Source organism: Schistocerca cancellata, chromosome 2 (genome assembly GCF_023864275.1).
Source record: "Schistocerca cancellata isolate TAMUIC-IGC-003103 chromosome 2, iqSchCanc2.1, whole genome shotgun sequence".
In the NCBI taxonomy this organism is placed as follows: domain Eukaryota; kingdom Metazoa; phylum Arthropoda; class Insecta; order Orthoptera; family Acrididae; genus Schistocerca; species Schistocerca cancellata.
The window spans coordinates 796,341,712-796,361,151 of record NC_064627.1 but is presented as its reverse complement, the minus strand read 5'-3'; the positions used below and the strand labels follow the sequence as shown (position 1 = coordinate 796,361,151).

General features: G+C 39.6%; 1 protein-coding gene across 1 annotated transcript in view; it reads left to right on the top strand.

The window, feature by feature from the left end:
• LOC126162648 (FERM, ARHGEF and pleckstrin domain-containing protein 1) overlaps window positions 1-19,440 on the top strand; it is a 707,909-nt gene that overhangs the window by 481,634 nt on the left and 206,835 nt on the right. The window contains exon 9 of the mRNA XM_049919284.1: window positions 12,526-12,600. Within this exon, the coding sequence (XP_049775241.1) occupies window positions 12,526-12,600 (75 nt within the window). The remainder of the gene's footprint in view (window positions 1-12,525; window positions 12,601-19,440) is intronic.

Genomic DNA, 19,440 nt, shown 5'->3' with positions numbered 1-19,440 from the left:
CCTCTACCATTCAACAAATAGTAAAAAAAGTGACACAAAAGTGTCTATGAATGATTAAATAATAATACATTTATAAGTAGTGTTGTTAGGCAAACTACATCAGTTATGTGACAATAATTATGAAAAGCTGCTTTTTATGTGTATATAGGACTGCAGTACAAACTGCAGGGTTTCTTAGGATTTCATTACTTAAAATGTAGTAGGGGAGAAGGAAATATACTTTTCCAGTGAGATTTGATCTATGGCTACAGCTGAAATAGCACACTGATAGCATGAACATTCTCTTATTGCTGTAGGAGTGGCTAAGGCAGAAACAGGCAGATTTCTCACAAAAGTAAAAGATGAGAGAAATTAAATTTTCTCTTAAAATAACCAGCTTGTAGTTGAAACCTTACATTTTTTAACTCACTGTCACATATTATGTAAGCATCATTAAGAATATTTTATCAGAATTACAACTGAATATCTTGTGAACTTAGACGATGAACTTCCAGGACTAGAGTGGTATTATCCTATTATTACTGAGTTGCCAAACATTTTCTGGACGCCAATTTTGTATGAGTGGCATTTCGTACTGATTTATACTGTATTTTTTTCCCGCCATTCAGGGTACACTGTTTGACTCATCATTACAGCTGCAAAAATATAGTACTTTAGGTCTAACCATAGGTGGCAGGCCAATCACTAGAGGTGTAATCCCTGCATAGTACAGCCGCTTTTACCAACTGCTGTCATTATGCGGATAGACAACATAGAGTGTGATCAAGGACAGTGCTGGAGAAAGTGGTTTTTGTGGAAGGAAAGTGGATATTCGTAGGCAGTGTGGAGAGCTTACACTGACATGAAAAATGCCTTTGCAACCAGACAACACTCGTCTTCATACAAATCAGAAAACCACAGTTGCCATTGCTGAGATGGGGTTCCAGGTATTGCCATACCCACTGTATTGTCCTGACCTGGCCCTTTCTGATTAACACCTCTTTGCAGCTATGGCAAAATCTCTGTATGGATATCATTTTGCAAACAGGAACTGCAAACAGCTGCCGTGTGGTGAGTGCAACAGAGTCCAGAAAAATGGTTCAGGAGAATATTACAGATTATTATTTATTCCATTTACTGTTAAAAACAACAATGAGTGTCACAGTGAAAAAGAAGTAACAGTAGGTAAGTGTTTTAATTATCACTTGGGTTAACGTGGTTTCCTATCGGATTATTCCTCCTTCAAAAGCAACAAAGAGTGCTGGGGCGTTGCTTTCGATATTGTTCTAAATTTATCTTTCTTTCAGTTGTCATTGCGGTGTTGTGATAGGTAGCTAGTACTGTGCCAAAATTCAGTGTTACTTTACGCAATAAATTGCAAAGTTACATTAATACTTTTGGAACTGACATATTTTCTACTGATCATAAAATACTGCTGTGCAAAATATGTGAGCAGTCAAGGAACCACAAAAGAAGTATCTTATTTTCCAACATATTAGTGCAACAAGAAAACACAGAAATGCACTTTACAGAACTACTGGACACAAGATTTCTCTGCTTTCAGTGGCAAATGCAACATAAAGTCGAATATCACAGTTTGCATTTGACTTATGTGAGGCTTTTATTGATGTCAGAATCCATTTGTGGAAACCACAGAATCCTAAATGAAGGTGATTTTTGGTGAAATAGGCAGACAGATTTGTGCTAGTGAGTGAAGTGTGCGAAAATGTTCATAAGTGAATGTTAGAATGAAGGAATCAGTATTATTAAAGATGAATTAAAAAATAAAGAGATGTAGAATTCAATCAGTGGCTCAACTGCTCTTACAAGTCATTTAATTGCCATTGTAATTGCCAGACCATTAGATCCTTCAAAAGGTTAATCAATAAAAGCATTCTTGTTTGCAATACATCGTATGGAAAAAGTTAACAATTAACAGTCACACATTTAATTACCTATTTGTTACAGTTACTGTGGCTTGAAGAAGTTCAATACCGTAACGTATTACTTTTCATCTCTGATGCTGTGCCATGCATGAAAAAATCTGACAACTTTAAAAATCACAGGGTCCTGGGTTCAATTCCCAGCCGGTTTGGGGATTTTCTCCACCCGGGGATTGGGTGTTTGTGTTGTCTTCATCATCACCATCATCACAACTTTAAAAATACTATTTCAAAACATGTTTCACATGACCTGCATAGCACATTGTTTTCACAGGGTATCAGAAGAGAGATGAAGCCTGGTCATGGATATCAACAAACTGATATCAGTTATTAAGAAGATCTTTATGAAAGCCTCACTAGGGATTCTGATATTTAAAGAAATTGAAACAGAAATACAAATTATACAAAAGTATGGAAACAACACAAGAAATGGATGCTTGAACATGAATGCAGATGCAAGTGAAGCCTACAGTTTGTGCTGTTGTATTTGACACACAAATGACCTCAATAGGTTACAAGTGGCAGTCATGGTCAGAATAGTGTTCTGTGTAGTTGTGAGTGCATTATATTAGAGCAAAGTGAATTTTAATGTGATTCAAAAACCACTCATTAATGAAGCAAACGTCCATGACACGAAAATATGGTGCCGAAGCCATAAAACTAGGACTGTGGAATAATGGAAGACTGTCATTTGGTCATATGAGTAGATGGCAGAGCCCCTATTCACACAGCATGCATCATCCAAGATTGGTTTCGTGAGGTCGAGGAGGTATTGCTGCATCTCCCCTGGTAACAGGATTGTGCTTTTAACTGCGTAGGTTCCAGTCTCGATGGAGGCCAGTTTTTTTCATTTATTCTACAAGCAGCTACATTGAAAATCAGTAAGGGAGTCTTAAAGAAAACTCCTTCATTGTATGTCCTCTTGCTGCTTCCAGTACCAGACAGGATAAGTGCAGAATCTTGGACACTGCACAGTTGATAATGCCTTTTGCTGCTTCTGCTGACATAATATTTAATTTTTGTGAGTTCATAATTTTATTTATGAAATTGAGACAGCTAAAAATTTCCTAACTGTGCTTCTTTATGTGTACTCCAAATGCCAAATTTCCATTTTGAAATCCAAAATGCATAATATCTTACTAATTCCTACCAGTTTAGGGATGCTCATGTTACATATACCTTCAGTTTTATTAAAATAGACTTCATGATAAGATTACTGTGGCAAGTTGTTATTGATATGTATTAGTACAGTGCATATTTTAATAGCATTTTTCCATTTGTTTGTTGAACATGAAAGTAAACATAAAATAGAAATAGATCATGTACCTTCAGTTTTATTAAAATAGACTTCGTGATAAGATTACTGTGGTAAGTTGTAATTGATTTTTAATTTAATAGAATTTTTTCATTCATTTCTTGAACACAAAAGTAAACATAAATGAGAAATAGATCATACTCACAAGGAACCCTTTGAGTGCGAGGTTGCAAAAAGCCAATGATATTTACAGAATTCAACAGCCTCCATACTGTCTACCATGCAACCATAATATTGGCTGCTAATGGCAACAGAAGGCAGTGCTGGAGGTATCCAATGGTTAGTGCAGCTTGAGGCTGAGCTGAATAGTCAACAAGTAACTTACAACAGTGCTACAGTGCTAGTGGTGTTGATGCAAAGTAGAGCAATGGCAACAATAAAGAAAGCAAAAATTGCATTGTATTTATAACAACAGTTGCCGAAGTTGGCATTTCATCAGAAAGAAACCCAAAGAATTTTGCAGAATGCGAAAGATGTGGCAGATGAAATGTTAGTGTTTCTGCAAGATGGGTCAGTGGAATGTGTGGTGTCATATATGCTTGACTGTGCAGTCAGTGTACATGAGAAGCAGAATGATGATGATATGTGCTTAACAAGTGAAAGACATACCAAAACAGGCTCAATCCATATAGTTTATCATCCCTGTCAGGCAGGAAACTGCAAATCCCCATCTCCAGAGGAACATAGTAAAGAACAATTGTTGTCCATATAGCAGGTACTAAACATAATTACATATGTAGAAGATCATCCACAGCATAATAAAAAACAATTATGATCAGATCATATGACCATGTATTGCATAAGAAAAACTATGGATATTAAGGGAGAATAAGGCGCACTCGTTACAAGAATTGTTGTTTGCATGTCTAAAGGATCCTCAATACAATTTACAGGATGTGCGTGATAGTGACCTACTAAGTTATACGCATCAAATTGTGTGTTGAAACAGACTACAGCGATTTCAAGGGAAGCAAAAGATAAGTGTATAACTTCAATCAGTACTACAGAGTTGTAAGACATAAGATAATCAAATTTCAAACAGAGCATCAACTTGAGGATGCAAACTGCAGAATTGGCCCAAAAATTTATAGATGAGATAAACAAATTTGCCCCATCGTTCAGTTAGTAGATTATTATTGACTCTGACCTATCGGAATTTGAAGAGGAAATGCATATGAAAGGAACCCTGGAAATTGGAGGTAGCAACAGAGTTGTATCAAGATCAGCTAACATCAATGCCTTAACATATTTGTGTATAAGTATGCTGACTGTTAAACTAAATGGTAAATTGGCTGGAAAGTTATTTATTGTGCTTTGAGAAGTTGGAAGTGCTATGCCTCCTACAATTCTTTCTCACGTGTGTGATCTTGCAAGGGCAGTTGGAGTATTTACATTACAGTAAGTAAAAATGGGTAAATGGACATAAGAGAACCAAAAATTATGGTATGAGCACTGCTTCTGGCCAATAGCTCAGCCAAATAACTTATTTTTGCTTGATTCCTGGTCTACATATAAAAATCACACTCCTTTAGAGTAAACTATCCCTCCTGAAAAGTGTGTGACATTGCAGTTCATACCACCTGGAACCACTGGATAAATTCAGCCTCAGGATACCTGTTTTTTCTGTGCCTTTAAGACATATTACTGCACTATCTGCAGCTACATCATAAAGGATAGCCAGTTTCACAATAAGCTCCATAACAGACTGTTTCGCATTCTGTTGTACACCATCATATTCTGTCAGTTCTCATCACCCCATTACACTGATATGATTCTATGTGCATTCTTTAAGAGTGGATACCTAGCTGAGCGTCCTGCACAGTTTGTAACTCCCAAGGAGTTTGCCTTTGATCCTGAGAGTGTGAACCTTTGTGATCACTGCAACACGCCATTTTTCATTTCGTGTTCATGGTACAAGTTAATTGTTTGTTTTGAACATTTCTTGAATGGCGACAATCTCGATTTTGTGAAATGTTATACATCCCATAGATGGTTGATCTCTGCACGTCCTGGACACTCATTTTCTGTCACCCTCTTGATGCACAAGGTGAGTTATTACCAGCTAATATTTCCCTGTCATAATTGTTAACATGGCACTTTCAAATGAGCCTTACTAAAGGCTGAACTTGTGACTTAACACTCAAAGGCTTCCTTGTCAGATAGTGTACCAATTCCACATCTATAGAAACCTACTCTTTCAGAATTAGAGATGTCATCAAGCCAGGTTTGAAGTGCATTTTATCCATAAAGGAATTTGCTTGGAGAGTGCGTGTCTAGATGAATAAGTGTGTGAGGGATAATTTCTAAACCACTCTTGAATAGTTTTATTTGTGAAATCAGCAGAGTGCGTTATCGTTCAGTTTCATTGGTGTTTTTTTACTGCCATTGAAGGTGTCTCAGTTGATGGAAAAATGGCAGCTACATCTACATCTACATCCATACTCCGCAAGCCACCTGATGGTGTGTGGCGGAGGGTACCTTGAGTACCTCTATTGGTTCTCCCTTCTGTTCCAGTCTCGTATTATTCGTGGAAAGAGTATCAGTATCCCTCTGTGTGGGCTCTAACCTCTCTGATTTTATCCTCATGGTCTCTTCACGAGATATACGTAGGAGGGAGCAATATACTGCTTGACTCCTCGGTGAACGTATGCTCTCGAAACTTCAACAAAAGCCCATACCAAGCTACTGAGCGTCTCTCTTGCAGAGTTTTCCACTGGAGTTTATCTATCATCTCCGTAACGCTTTCGTGATTACTAAATGATCCTGTAACAAAGCGCACTGCTCTTCATTGGATCTTCTCTATCTCTTCTATCAACCCTGTCTGGTATGGATCCCACACCGGTGAGCAGTATTCGAGCAGTGGGCGAACAAGTGTACTGTAACCCACTTCCTTTGTTTTCGGACTGCATTTCCTTAGGATTCTTCCAATTAACCTCAGTCTAGCATCTGCTTTACTGATGATTAATGTTGTATGGTCATTCCATTTTAAATCACTCCTAATGCCTACTCCCAGATAATTTATGGAATTAACTGTTTTCAGTTGCTGATCTGCTATATTGTAGCTAAATGATAAAGGATCTTTCTTTCTTTGTACTCGCAGCACATGACACTTGTCTACATTGAGATTCAATTGCCATTCCCTGCACCGTGCGTCAATTCATTGCAGATCCTCCTGCATTTCAGTACAATTTTCCATTGTTATAACCTCTCGATATACTACAGCATCATCCGCAAAAAGCCTCAGTGAACTTCCGATGTTATCCATAAGGTCATTTATATATATTGTGAAAGCAATGGTCATACGACACTCCCCTGCGGCACACCTGAAATTGCTCTTACTTCGGAAGACTTCTCTCCATGGAGAATGACATGCTGCATTCTGTTATCTAGGAACTCTTCAACCCAATCACACAATTGGTCTGATAGTCCATATGCTCGTACTTTGTTCATTAAACAACTGTGGGGAACTGTATCAAACGCCTTGGGGAAGTCAAGAAACATGGCATCTACCTGGGAACCTGTGTCTATGGCCCTCTGAGTCTCATGGATGAATAGCGCGATCTGGGTTTCACATGATTGTCTTTTTCGAAACCCATGCTGATTGCTACAGAGTAGATTCGTAGTCTCCATAAAAGTCATTATATTCTAACATAATACGTGTTCCAATATTCTACAACTGATTGTCGTTAGAGATATAGGTCTATAGTTCTGCACATCTGTTCGACGTCCCTTCTTGAAAATGGGGATGACCTGTGCCCTTTTCCAATCTTTTGGAACGCTACACTCTTCTAGAGACCTACGGTACACCGCTGCAAGAAGGGGGCAAGTTCCTTTGCGTACTCTGTGTAAAATCGAACTGATATCCCATCAGGTCCAGCGGCCTTTCCTGTTTTGAGCGATTTTAATTGTTTTTCTATCCCTCTTTCATCTATTTCGATATCTACCATTTTGTCATCTGTGCGACAATCTAGAGAAGGAACTACAGTGCAGTCTTCCTCTGTGAAACAGCTTTGGAAAAAGACTTTTAGTATTTCGGCCTTTAGTCTGTCATCCTCTGTTTCAGTACCATTTTGGTCACAGAGTGCCTGGACATTCTGTTCACTTGATTCTTTGTCCCTGCCACCCATTATAAACATTTGAGTCTCCCAGTCTATATCTGGTAAATTAAAATCTCCACCCAGAACTATAACATGGTTGGGAAATCAACTCGAAATATTTTCCAAATTTTCCTTCAGGTGCTCTGCCACAACAGCTGCTGAGCCATGGGGCCTGTAGAGACATCCAATTGCCATGTCTGAGCCTGCTTTAACCATGACCTTCACCCAAATTATTTCACATTTCTGATCTGCGTCAATTTCCTTCGATACCATTGCACTTTTTATCACTATAAACACATCTCCTCCTTCACTGTCCAGCCTGTCTCTGCAGTATACATTCCAACCTCAGTTTAGAATTTCAATACTGTTTACATCTGGTTTCAGCCAACTTTCCGTCCCTAGTACTATGTGGGCATTGTGACCGTTTATTAATGAGAGCAGTTCTGGGACCTTTCTATAGACGCTCCTGCAGTTTACTGTTAGCAGATTAATATTGTTATGCCCTGTTGCGTTTCGCCTACTGCTACCTTGTCGCATCTCAGGAGGCATCTTGTCAGGCCTAGGGAGGGAATTCTCTAACCTAAAAACCCCACATGTGCACTCCACACGTACTCTGCTACCCTTGTAGCTCATGCCTGACCTATTCAGGGGGATCCTACATTTCTCCACCTCCATCGGAGGTTGAGAAATTTGCACCCCAGATCTCTGCAGAATCATCTGAGCCTCTGGTTTAAAGCTTCCACTCGGCTCCAAACAGAGGACCGCGATCGGTTCTGGGAATGATACTACAAATAGTTAGCTCAGATACCACCCTGCGACCGAGGCTTTTCGCCTTCACCAACTCCGCCAACTGCCTGTATGAACTGAGGATGACCTCTGAACCCAGACGGCAGGAGTCATTGGTGCCTACATGAGCAACAATTCACAGTCGGTTGCATCCAGTGCTCTCTATCACTGCAGGCAGGGCCTCCTTCACATCTCAGATGAGACCCCCAGCAAGCAGACAGAGTGAACACTGGCTTTCTTCCCTGACCTTTCTGCTATTTCCCTAAGGGGCTCCATCACCTGCCTAACATTGGAGCTCCCAATCACTAATAAACCCCTCCCCCCCCGTGTACCTGCTTGGACCTTGCTGAAGGAGCGGCCACATGTCCACTCACAGGCAGAGCGGGTGATGCCACACGGCCAGCCTCCACATTGACCCCCCGCCTTGTGCGGCGCGAACGCCGCTGGACCCGCCACTCCCCTTGGGGAAATGGTGGCCTAACCGCACCTGGTACCGACGAAGGTGTCTTGACAGCAGGGACTGTGGGTGAAGCATGTAACACCTGGGGTGGACCGTGCGATGCACCAGACTCCCCACTGCCACTACACTCCGAGGCAGCAGCCTGAAGACCGCTGACTGTGGCCATCTGTACACAGCAGTCACACATCCTATCCGTCCTAAGAAGTCAACAATTTACTGTAGAGAGTTAAGTAATCAACTTTTAACTATACTGCTAATTCACTAAAGGTGGCTGATAGCTGACTAAACTGTGGTTACTAGACACTTATTGTTGGAAACAATGAAAATCAGCACTAACTGTCTCTGGACAGTATACAAAACAAGCACGAAATCTGTGGAACACTGTTACTAGTACTCGAAAATTAAAGCTTCCTAAAAGCAAGAACACACGGAAAAAGAAGTAAGAAAAACACAGTTAATACTTAAATTTACGTAGCTTGCTGCACAGCAGATGTGAAGCAGATGGCAGTTACGACAACACTAGCACTACTGCTGTGATGGAAACACACCTGGGGGAGAGTTTAGAGTGGACAACATTCTTTTTGTGCCACTGGATGCACAGTGTTATCTGTTTACACTGTCCTTTGCTCAAGGAGATGTTATTTTTGGGGTTCAGCCATATATTTATTCTTAAGATGTTAACATGAAGTTACAATAGCTTGTAACCAGTAACAATATTGCTTAGAAATGCTCAATAAGTGAACTGATGTTGTTCAAGCAAAAATGTAGTAATAGTTAACCCTTTGATTTTTGTTATTTTGAATTGCAGCACACTGTACTTTTATTCCCTAACTCTGAACCTAACCTGTTGAATGCAACATCACAGTTCATCACGTATTTCAATTATTGGGACTTCCTGAATGTGGAAAATTGTTCTTGCCAGTACAATCTTTCTTGAAAGAAGAACATCCTTTCATGATTTGACATATCTAATAGCACTCTCCACAAACACAGTAAAAGTGTTTCGAGCTGCTTCCACATATCCACTAAACCCAAAGCACACAATGCTGCAAATGTTAGAAATTTTTTCACTTGCAATTCTAGTTTACAATGCTTAACCAAGTTCCATAAGATTGAAGCATGCAAATCCAATGTGTAACTGTATGACAAATTCTTGAACTTCAAATAAGAAAATGACACTTGATAAAAACACTCACAGCAACCTATGTATCTTGTGTAACTGCATGGTATTCAGCTGGTTTATTGGAGTTATTTCTCACTGAAAATAAAACACAATCAGAAACATTTATATACTAACAAAGTGAAAATAGAAATGTACGCAGGTCAGGCAAGATCATTGGGTTGGCCAGCATCAAGGCGAATGGCTGGTGGCTGCTGTAGGGTGATGAAACTCTCAACTATAGACTGTTCTGATCATGATGAAGCCAGGGCTGTCTCTGGACAGAGGAGGTGTGTGGGGGGGGGGGGGGGGGGGGAGGAGCAAACCCTGCTACTGCACATGGTGGCAGGCTTTTTGGGGAGCAAAACCAAAAATCGTAATATGTATCCAAAAGGCTGACTTGAACAAGACCATGAAAGTTTTGCATAAATGAAGAAGTGTAATAATAAGTTGAAAACACAAATAATTTGTGAAATCTAGTATCTTACTGCAAATTATCTATTGGTACTGTGAAACAGACAGCAAATGAAGTGCTGGAGATGATCGCTTTGGGTGCTTCTTTCAAAATACCAAAACTTGCTAGTGGCAGTGTTGCCAACTCAGTTTCAAATACGGCCCTACTGAACACTTGAAAGGTACGCATATCAGCTTTGAACGGCCATACAGAACAGATGAATATTGTAATAAGAAAGTAAAGATAAAGGTCAGCATGTGGCGGTTCAACAGTTCCTATACAGCAGCCTTAGACACCTACAGCAATATTGCTAAAAAAAATTTGTAATAAATAAATAAAGAATAAGTAAAATATGGCCTGCAAAATTTCACTTCTTTTTTCTGACTGACTGGTGCTCTGTATGTGGCTCTGGTGATCAAGATGTATTCATCTCAAAACGACTTGTTAGTAAGTGTGATTCGTGAAAATATGCCATCATGTATTAATGACATTATGAGAAATGTTGGCTGTGTCTAGTGTGAGTGGTGGCCAATTTTATTGGTGCTTTAAGTGGATGACTCAGACTTAGTCTCTGCACTGGCCAGCCGGTGGCCAGGTTTTATTGGTATGGCCAAGAATGTACCTCTCACCTCTCTTGCACTGGCCAGCCAGTGGCCAGGTTTTACTGGTATGGCTAAGAATGTACCTCTCACCTATCTTACACATAATATTTTCAAAACAGAATTTTTAGGCAGAATTGTGTCTAATTTTGTTTCTGTTTGTGAATGCTGTGTTGCTTATAACAATTTGTTGATATTGTAACTTCAAATAGATAACTTACTGAGTGAAACAAAGTATTAGATATGAGAATGAAATGAAGTGTTCTTGGCCATCCACAAAGATGTCATTGATATGAACAATCTTTTTTATTGTTTCATTTATACCAGTATGTGTTGCAAAGCATTTTAAGTCTAGTATCCATTTTATCAATGTGGTTAGTTTAATTTATATGATTATTTAAAGTAATTGTGTTTTTCATTCAGTTAGATAAACTGGTGTACTGTGCCACTATAAATTTTCAGTTTTGATGATTTATCTTTAGTGGAAATCAACTAAAACTGATGAAGGTTTATAAGGAATTGGTTCCTTCATTTTTGGCAATTAAGAAATGAGAGAGTGAATTCAAACTTTGCAATACTAATTTTGATGTTGATTTTAATGAAGGCTGTCCCACAATTACTGCTCCACAATCACAACAGATGGAAACATCAGGCTGGTGCACAGTGTGATATTGGTCAATTGAAGATTAAAAGTGTACAATGTGTCTGACATCACAGACATAATGGAATAAACAGGATACTACATTTTACATAAAGAATTACTTACAAGGAAGTTTTGAGTAATGTGATTGCCTTACTTTTTGAATGTTGACCAGAAGCAAATGTTAAAATGAAATTCGCAGAAATTTTTGGTCTCTTTTAAAAAGAATTTTTCATGCCAATTTATATCTTTGTGAGAAGTGGAGCAACTGCTTGACCTCCCTCCCCACCCCCCCACCCCCTGCATCCCGCACACACACACACACACACACACACACACACACACACACAAAGTGAATTAGATTTAATTTGCCAACAAAAATTGAGACTAACATTTTCTGTGAAGCAAAAGGGATTGTTCTTATTTGATTATATTTCAAAGTATAAAACAATAACTGGTGAATATTATGCACATCTTCTAGGCCAATCTGTATGTAAGGAGGGGATTGAATTTCTTGAATAGATCGGGGGGACGGGACAATTCACCAGATCTGACATCAAAGGTGAGAAAGACTGACAGATTTCAGTTGTGAATTACTGTGGAAGATCTGTCCTATTCACCCAGTTTCACAGATGCTGACTTCTGGCTATCTGAACAGCCAAAGTAATTTGTGCCTGGGAAACATTTAGGGCCCAGTGGAAAGATTATGGGAGCTATAAATAGGTATTTTGTAGACCCCCCAGAAATGTAAATTCAGGATTTCCTGTAATTACGGGAAAACTTTGGAAAAATACTTAAAATAGAACTACACTGAGAAACGAAAGGTTTTGTTAGACTTTATAGTGATAGCAGGTTATGATAGAGACCCCCATCAATATGTTAGGGCCAAAATAGAAGAGTCATCAAAACAGCTATTTTTTTATCAGTTAGATGACAAGTGGTTTCCTGCTAAAGCATTTATTTATTGTCAAGTTTCTTGAAGAAGACTTTATTTACAAAATAGGTTATGTAAATTAATATCTCTTGATTCAACTAGATACTGTATTATATTATAGCTTTATGTTAGCTGATAGGTGGTTTTCTTTCATTACAGATACAGTGGGAGAACACAGAAGCAAATTGTCGAATTTGTTCGTGAAAACTATGTAAAGAGGCAGACATTCCAGAGGTAAGCACATCTTTATAATACCATTGAATGAGGCGTCATTAAACGTTTGTGTTGAATTTGTGCTGGTAAGAAAACCAAAAATCATTACAGAAAGCTGAAAATGAATACTGGCAATGATATAGGCTATGTAACTGGAAACTGGTTTATCATTTGAAAATACCCAGAAAATAGATGTAGTAGCTGTAGAAGTAGAATTTCATTTAAAGTTTTCCAAGAGAAGTAGTCTGTTGGGCACAGTGAAAAACAGATGAAAAGGAGAGATTGGTAAAGTAAACTGTGTGAGGAAGAGGAAGGAATTTCACTAACTAAAAGTCCTGAAAACTGTTATATTATGTACATTGCATATATAAAAGAAAGGATAAAATGTTCTTGGTTAGTTTGTCATATCAAATTTAGATGAAATCTCAAGCTTTTGAGAACAGACTATGATTTTTTAAAAATGTGACAGTGATTTTTGTAACATTAATTGATGTTCCAATGAGTCTAGTGGTACAGGACAGGAGCTAGACAATCCAATTTCTTCCTTGAGTGAGAAATGCTCACTGTGTTGCCTGTTTCACAGCTACAAGTCGAACCTTGTCAAGTTTGGCCGTCTACTGGCTGCACCCTGGCTACACTGCCTCCATCCTCCCTCCCCTCCCTTCCAAGCCACTGTAATCTGTTAATTACAAAATTCTTTTATTTGAGCTGTAGCCTCTTATGGTCAGAGGCTACGTCTGACTAAGCAACAGATTAACCGAGAACTTTTTATCCAAGGACTCCATCATGAAAGACTTCTTTGCCCAAAAAAATATTAGGTTTACATAATCTAGTTGTGCTAAGCCATAGCTTGAATGTGTTTATTGGCAGATGTTGGGCAAACACTATTCAAAGCAGTAACTAGCATTAGTATTATGTTAATAACCAAAGAACCATGGAAAACTAAGATCTTTTCAGGCTCATTAAACACACATGAAAGCAGAATCAATATCAGAAAGGTAATAAGCAAGTGCACCAGTGAACTCCATTCCTCTTGAAATCTGAATAAACTGAGCATGACTAACTTTTAAAATTTCTTACTGAGTTGATACAGTTATTTGGAGTTCTGTGTGCACTGAAGTATGCGGGCCTTTGTTTGGTGGTCATAGTCAACGTGTTGCAGCAAACACCATCACTAATGGCATGAGAAGTAAACATCAAAGGGCTAGTCACTTGATCATGTGTAAGCAAATGCCATACATAACCTTTGAATGGACACAAATGCAGGGCAGGTCAAAAATTTGGCACACTTGCAGAGCTACTGCACATATGCAGCTTCCTGGTCACACTGTGCACACTTACCAGAATGGAACCACCACTGCTCATTTAGTGTACGAGGGCAGTTCAATAAGTAATGCAACACATTTTTTTTCTCGGCCAATTTTGGTTGAAAAAACCGGAAATTTCTTGTGGAATATTTTCAAACATTCCCACTTCGTCTCGTATAGTTTCATTGACTTCCGACAGGTGGCAGCGCTGTACGGAGCTGTTAAAATGGCGTCTGTAACGGATGTGCGTTGCAAACAACGGGCAGTGATCGAGTTTCTTTTGGCGGAAAACCAGGCCATCTCAGAAATTCATAGGCGCTTGCAGAATGTCTACGGTGATTTGGCAGTGGACAAAAGCACGGTGAGACGTTGGCAAAGCGTGTGTCATCATCGCCGCAAGGTCAAGCAAGACTGTCTGATCTCCCGCGTGCGGGCCGGCCGTGCACAGCTGTGACTCCTGCAATGGCGGAGCGTGCGAACACACTCGTTCGAGATGATCGACAGATCACCATAAAACAACTCAGTGCTCAACTTGACATCTCTGTTGGTAGTGCTGTCACAATTGTTCACCAGTTGGGATATTCAAAGGTTTGTTACCACTGGGTCCCTCGTTGTCTAACCGAACACCATAAAGAGCAAAGGAGAACCATCTGTGCGGAATTGCTTGCTCGTCATGTGGCTGAGGGTGACAATTTCTTGTCAAAGATTGTTACAGGCGATGAAACATGGGTTCATCACTTCGAACCTGAAACAAAATGGCAATCAGTGGAGTGGCGCCACACCTACTCCCCTACCAAGAAAAAGTTTAAGGCCATACCCTCAGCCGGTAAAGTCATGGTTACAGTCTTCTGGGACGCTGAAGGGGTTATTCTGTTCGATGTCCTTCCCCATGGTCAAACGATCAACTCTGAAGTGTATTGCGCTACTCTTCAGAAACTGAAGAAACGACTTCAGCGTGTTCGTAGGCACAAAAATCTGAACGAACTTGTCCTTCTTCATGACAACGCAAGACCTCACACAAGTCTTCGCACCTGAGAGGAGCTCACAAAACTTCAGTGGACTGTTCTTCCTCATGCACCCTACAGCCCCGATCTCGCACCATCGGATTTCCTTATGTTTGGCCTAATGAAGGACGCAATCCGTGGGAGGCACTACGCGGATGATGAAGAAGTTATGGATGCAGTACGACGTTGGCTCCGACATCGACCAGTGGAATGGTACTGTGCAGGCATACAGGCCCTCATTTCAAGGTGGCGTAAGGCCTTAGCATTGAATGGAGATTACGTTGAAAAATAGTGTTGTGTAGCTAAAAGATTGGGGAATAATCTGGTGTATTTCAATGCTGAATAAAACAACCCCTGTTTCAGAAAAAAATGTGTTGCATTACTTATTGAACTGCCCTCGTATGTCTCTGAGCACAGATGTTGCTGCTTCACTTCACTCGCTAGCTGGGATACATTGTACTGGGAATTCTGCTCGTTTCACTGTGTGCAATACAATAATGGGAAGGTATTGTGTTATTTCATCGCCCTATCAGCAAACATCACAGTTCCAAAACAATAGAAAAAAAGCAAATGGTGCATAAGTATGCCATGTTGGTTTTACACCCACATTAGGTATCTAAATATCCTTCATGGCAAGGGTACTAAACATCTCTCTCAATAATTAAAGGATAATTTTTAAGCATCTAAGTATATCTTGAACACCCAGTTTAATACCATATATTTCGCCTATGTAATATGAAGCAGGTTGAGGCACAGTTAGTAAATATCAATTTTAAATTGGATAAAGAGAGAAATCAAAAATATGTTTATCATTGGTGATGAGAAATGACAGAATTCGCCTATGTAATATGAAGCAGGTTGAGGCACAGTTAGTAAATATCAATTTTAAATTGGATAAAGAGAGAAATCAAAAATATGTTTATCATTGGTGATGAGAAATGACAGAATTAATGTTGGGCACAAAAGCACGGCACATTAATAAGTGCAAGCAGCTACTAAGATTCTTGTCACTAATATTAGACTGAAACCTTGATTTGTTCATTTTCATTACAGAAACAAATCATTAACACACAAAAGTAGAGGAGAACATGGACATAACTTTCACAGCTTTGTCATGCAGGCACGGAAACTTTTGCTGTGGAAAGTTTTTGTACAATTCTTTTGTACTTCCGTACTGCAAAGAACTTGTCCTTCAGCTGTTTTTGCACTGCAGATCAATCAGTTCCATTGTAGATGATTTGGAGCATCTTCATCTGATGCTGAAAAAGACCGTGCAACGGTGACTGACAGGAGACGCAGTCCTAACATCTACAAATCGTGCTCAAAATTACTCCTAAATTTTTACAATTATTGACATGTATTCTTGAAATCTAGCACTTTTGTGGACGAAACAAAGGGTGTGCAGTGTTTTCAGACAATAGTTGGCTGTGAAGCAAAGTTCCTTTCAAAAGCATCTACTTTTTTTTGACAAGCCAGAAATTAAATTATTTTCACTTTGCAAACTGACTTTCCGGCTTTCTGTGTGAGATGTAATGTCCACAATAAATGCAAAGTCTGATCCAGCAAGGGTCTTCTAATTTTGGTGCACTCTTTCCCTTCTCATGTAAGAAATGTACTATGGCCAAACTCTAATCAAAAAATCTTTTTAACGTGTTGCCTTGACATAGCCAGCATACTTCAGTATAGTAAGGTATGACGCCTTACTTTTCTACTAATTAGTCCGAGAACTGCCTAAATTGCTGATGCCTAAGCCCATGAGTTTTCAGATAGTTTACACTATGCACAACAATTTGGATGGTGTTTTCTAACGTTACTGACTTTGCACAAGGCACCACTCAATGTAAAATGTATTGAATTTTAAACAATGTCTCTTCTGTGCATCGTAGCTTTTTGTGTAACAGTGCTGTGAGTCCTCTTGGGTGGTCTCACACTGCCAGTGCTCCATCCATGGTTACTGAGATTAACTGTTTCCCAACAGAAACCGACACCATCAGTTGCTTGCTCAACAGCTTGGAGTAAATCTACACCTGTTGTAGCCCCTTTCAAAGGCACTAAAGCAAGATGTCCTCTGTTACACACAGAGCATTATTGACACATTGTGTGTACATAACCACGTGAGCTGTCTCTTAAGATCTGTTGCTTCATCCAGTGAAACAGAGAAAGCAACAAAATCCTTAGCATTATTTATAAACTGCCTGCACACATCAACGTCCGTAACACTTATAAGTCATGTCACTGTTGCTTGGAAAGGTCGATTTCTTGAAACCTGCTAACATTCATGGGGGACAAAAGTTCTGCAGCATCAGTGAAACTGTCTTCTATAAGTTCCCTTTCCTGCATTTCTCTATTCTTAATGCAATTTTGAAACTTGCTTGCAGTGCAGATGTATTGTGATTGTCATTCATTATGGCTTGCCATTCCTCACAGTTCCGCAGTGTCTCTCAATTGAGAACTTCCAGTGGCTGTCTCTTATTTGCTAGCAAAGCAAGCACAGTGAGTTTTTACCTGCTGCTATAAAGAAGAGTTGCATAAATGGAAGCGAACACAGATCTCGTAGTCTTTGCTTTTTTGCAATGCTCGCCATTTCTCAGTACGTCTCATATAAGGCTACTACAGTCACCATAGGGAAGCAAGACTGGGAGTGCTTCAGTCCTCCTGATACCGTGTAAACAAGGAAGCAGAATTGTCAGTTCTCATTTGGTATACGTGTCTAGTCACAGATGTTGCTGTTCCACTTCGCTTACTGACTGAGATGCACGCACCTGTGCTGCACTTCTGCCCTTTCACACAGTGTGCAGCATTTGGCTGGACCTGCACAAATATATCCTTGGCTAGCAAATGGAATTTCAGATGTTCATATCCAAATGTGGCAGTTAACATGATCCAATTGATTCAGTAGAAAGCATAGTAATTTATTGGTAATTGTTATCATTGTTTATTGACTGGAAAACATAAAATAATAACTTGCAACACACACATTTTGAAAGTTTCCAACAATTTACATCTTATGAGCTTATATGTAAAGGGTGTTTCAGATAAAGTGTATAACTTTGTAACTTACAAAATACTAGGTGACATGAATGTTTCTTGAGGTAAGTCCACATAAGAAACGTTACATTTTCTGCGGGCTTATGAACACAGTTTAGTGAGTTATTTTTGCTGAGATACAATTTTTTAAACATAACATTAGTTTTTTCTATCATGTAGCTGAGGTATTTAAACCATCCATATAAAAATCTATTTACATCGTATTTATATCACATTTAGTTCAAGAGCAATAAATCTTCAAAGTGTCTGGGGTGGATGTGACATGCTGTACATAATACTTGGCTGTGTGCAAATGGATGTTCTGGTGGCACAATGTTGATTTAAGTGAGGTGTTCAAATGTGTGCCCATGTTCCTGAATGCACAGTGCAGTGCACCTTCTAAATGACCCGCGAGCGAGATATAACGTCACCGGTGTCATGGAGTGACAAGTTTCTTCAGTGTGCTGTTTGAAGTCATCTGGGGTTTTGAGTTCTGTGAGATTAACGCAATGCATTCAGTATCTGCACTAAAAGAAATCTCCTGGTGTTAAATTGGGCGACCATTCCAGAGGACCATGACACCCCAACCATCTTCCAGGGAATCTGTTGTTCAATTATTGCACATCATCACATGCAGAATGGGCTGGTTGACCATCATGCTGCAGCCACATACAGCCTCCCATGTCTAGACAGGCATTTTCAAAGAGAGCACCTGGATTGTCAACGGTAAAAGCTCCCTACATCTCACCTGTCAGTGAACCTGTAAAGCAGTTTGGACTGATGATTTCATCTCCAGGCATTATTACACACCACACATTACCGGGCCATCTCTGTTGATGATTGACCAGATGTACCCACCTAGGATTTTCTGTGGCCTAGTAATGCGTATTATGACAGTTCACTGCACCATTATATGTGAATGTGGGTTTGTCAGAGAACACTTTGTAAGGGGTCCAGAATCAAATTATGCATGGCCCATTTGCAGAAAATACCTCTCCAATTGAAACCGTTCCATGCAGCTCCTGTACAGTGAAAGACAGTATGGGTGAAACCGTGGCTCTGGTGTATATGCCACACAGAAATAAGGCTGACGTGAAGATCATTGTGTATTGCAAGTAAAACAAACACCTACATCACCTTACTTGTTGCTGGTCTTTGTCTGTTACTGATATGCCTTCTCAAACTACTCGTTTTCCAAACTAGTGGTTCAGCATGTAAGACTGTAATGGCTGCCAGAGCTCTTCGGCTGAGGTATCTAATGGCATACTCTGTGACTGCTTCATTGGCAGCATGTTCGCCTTCACTAAGCATCAGCAACATTTCATTGCACTCATTGGATGTATAAGCAATGTTTATTGAATGTCAGTATCTGTGGCACACTGAATCACATGTTACACCCAGTCTCTGCAGGTCTTTTAGAAGATGCAGTGCACTGTGCATTCAGGAACATGGACTCACATTTGAACACCTCACTTACATCAACATTCCACCACCATAACATCCATCTGCACACAGCCTAGTGT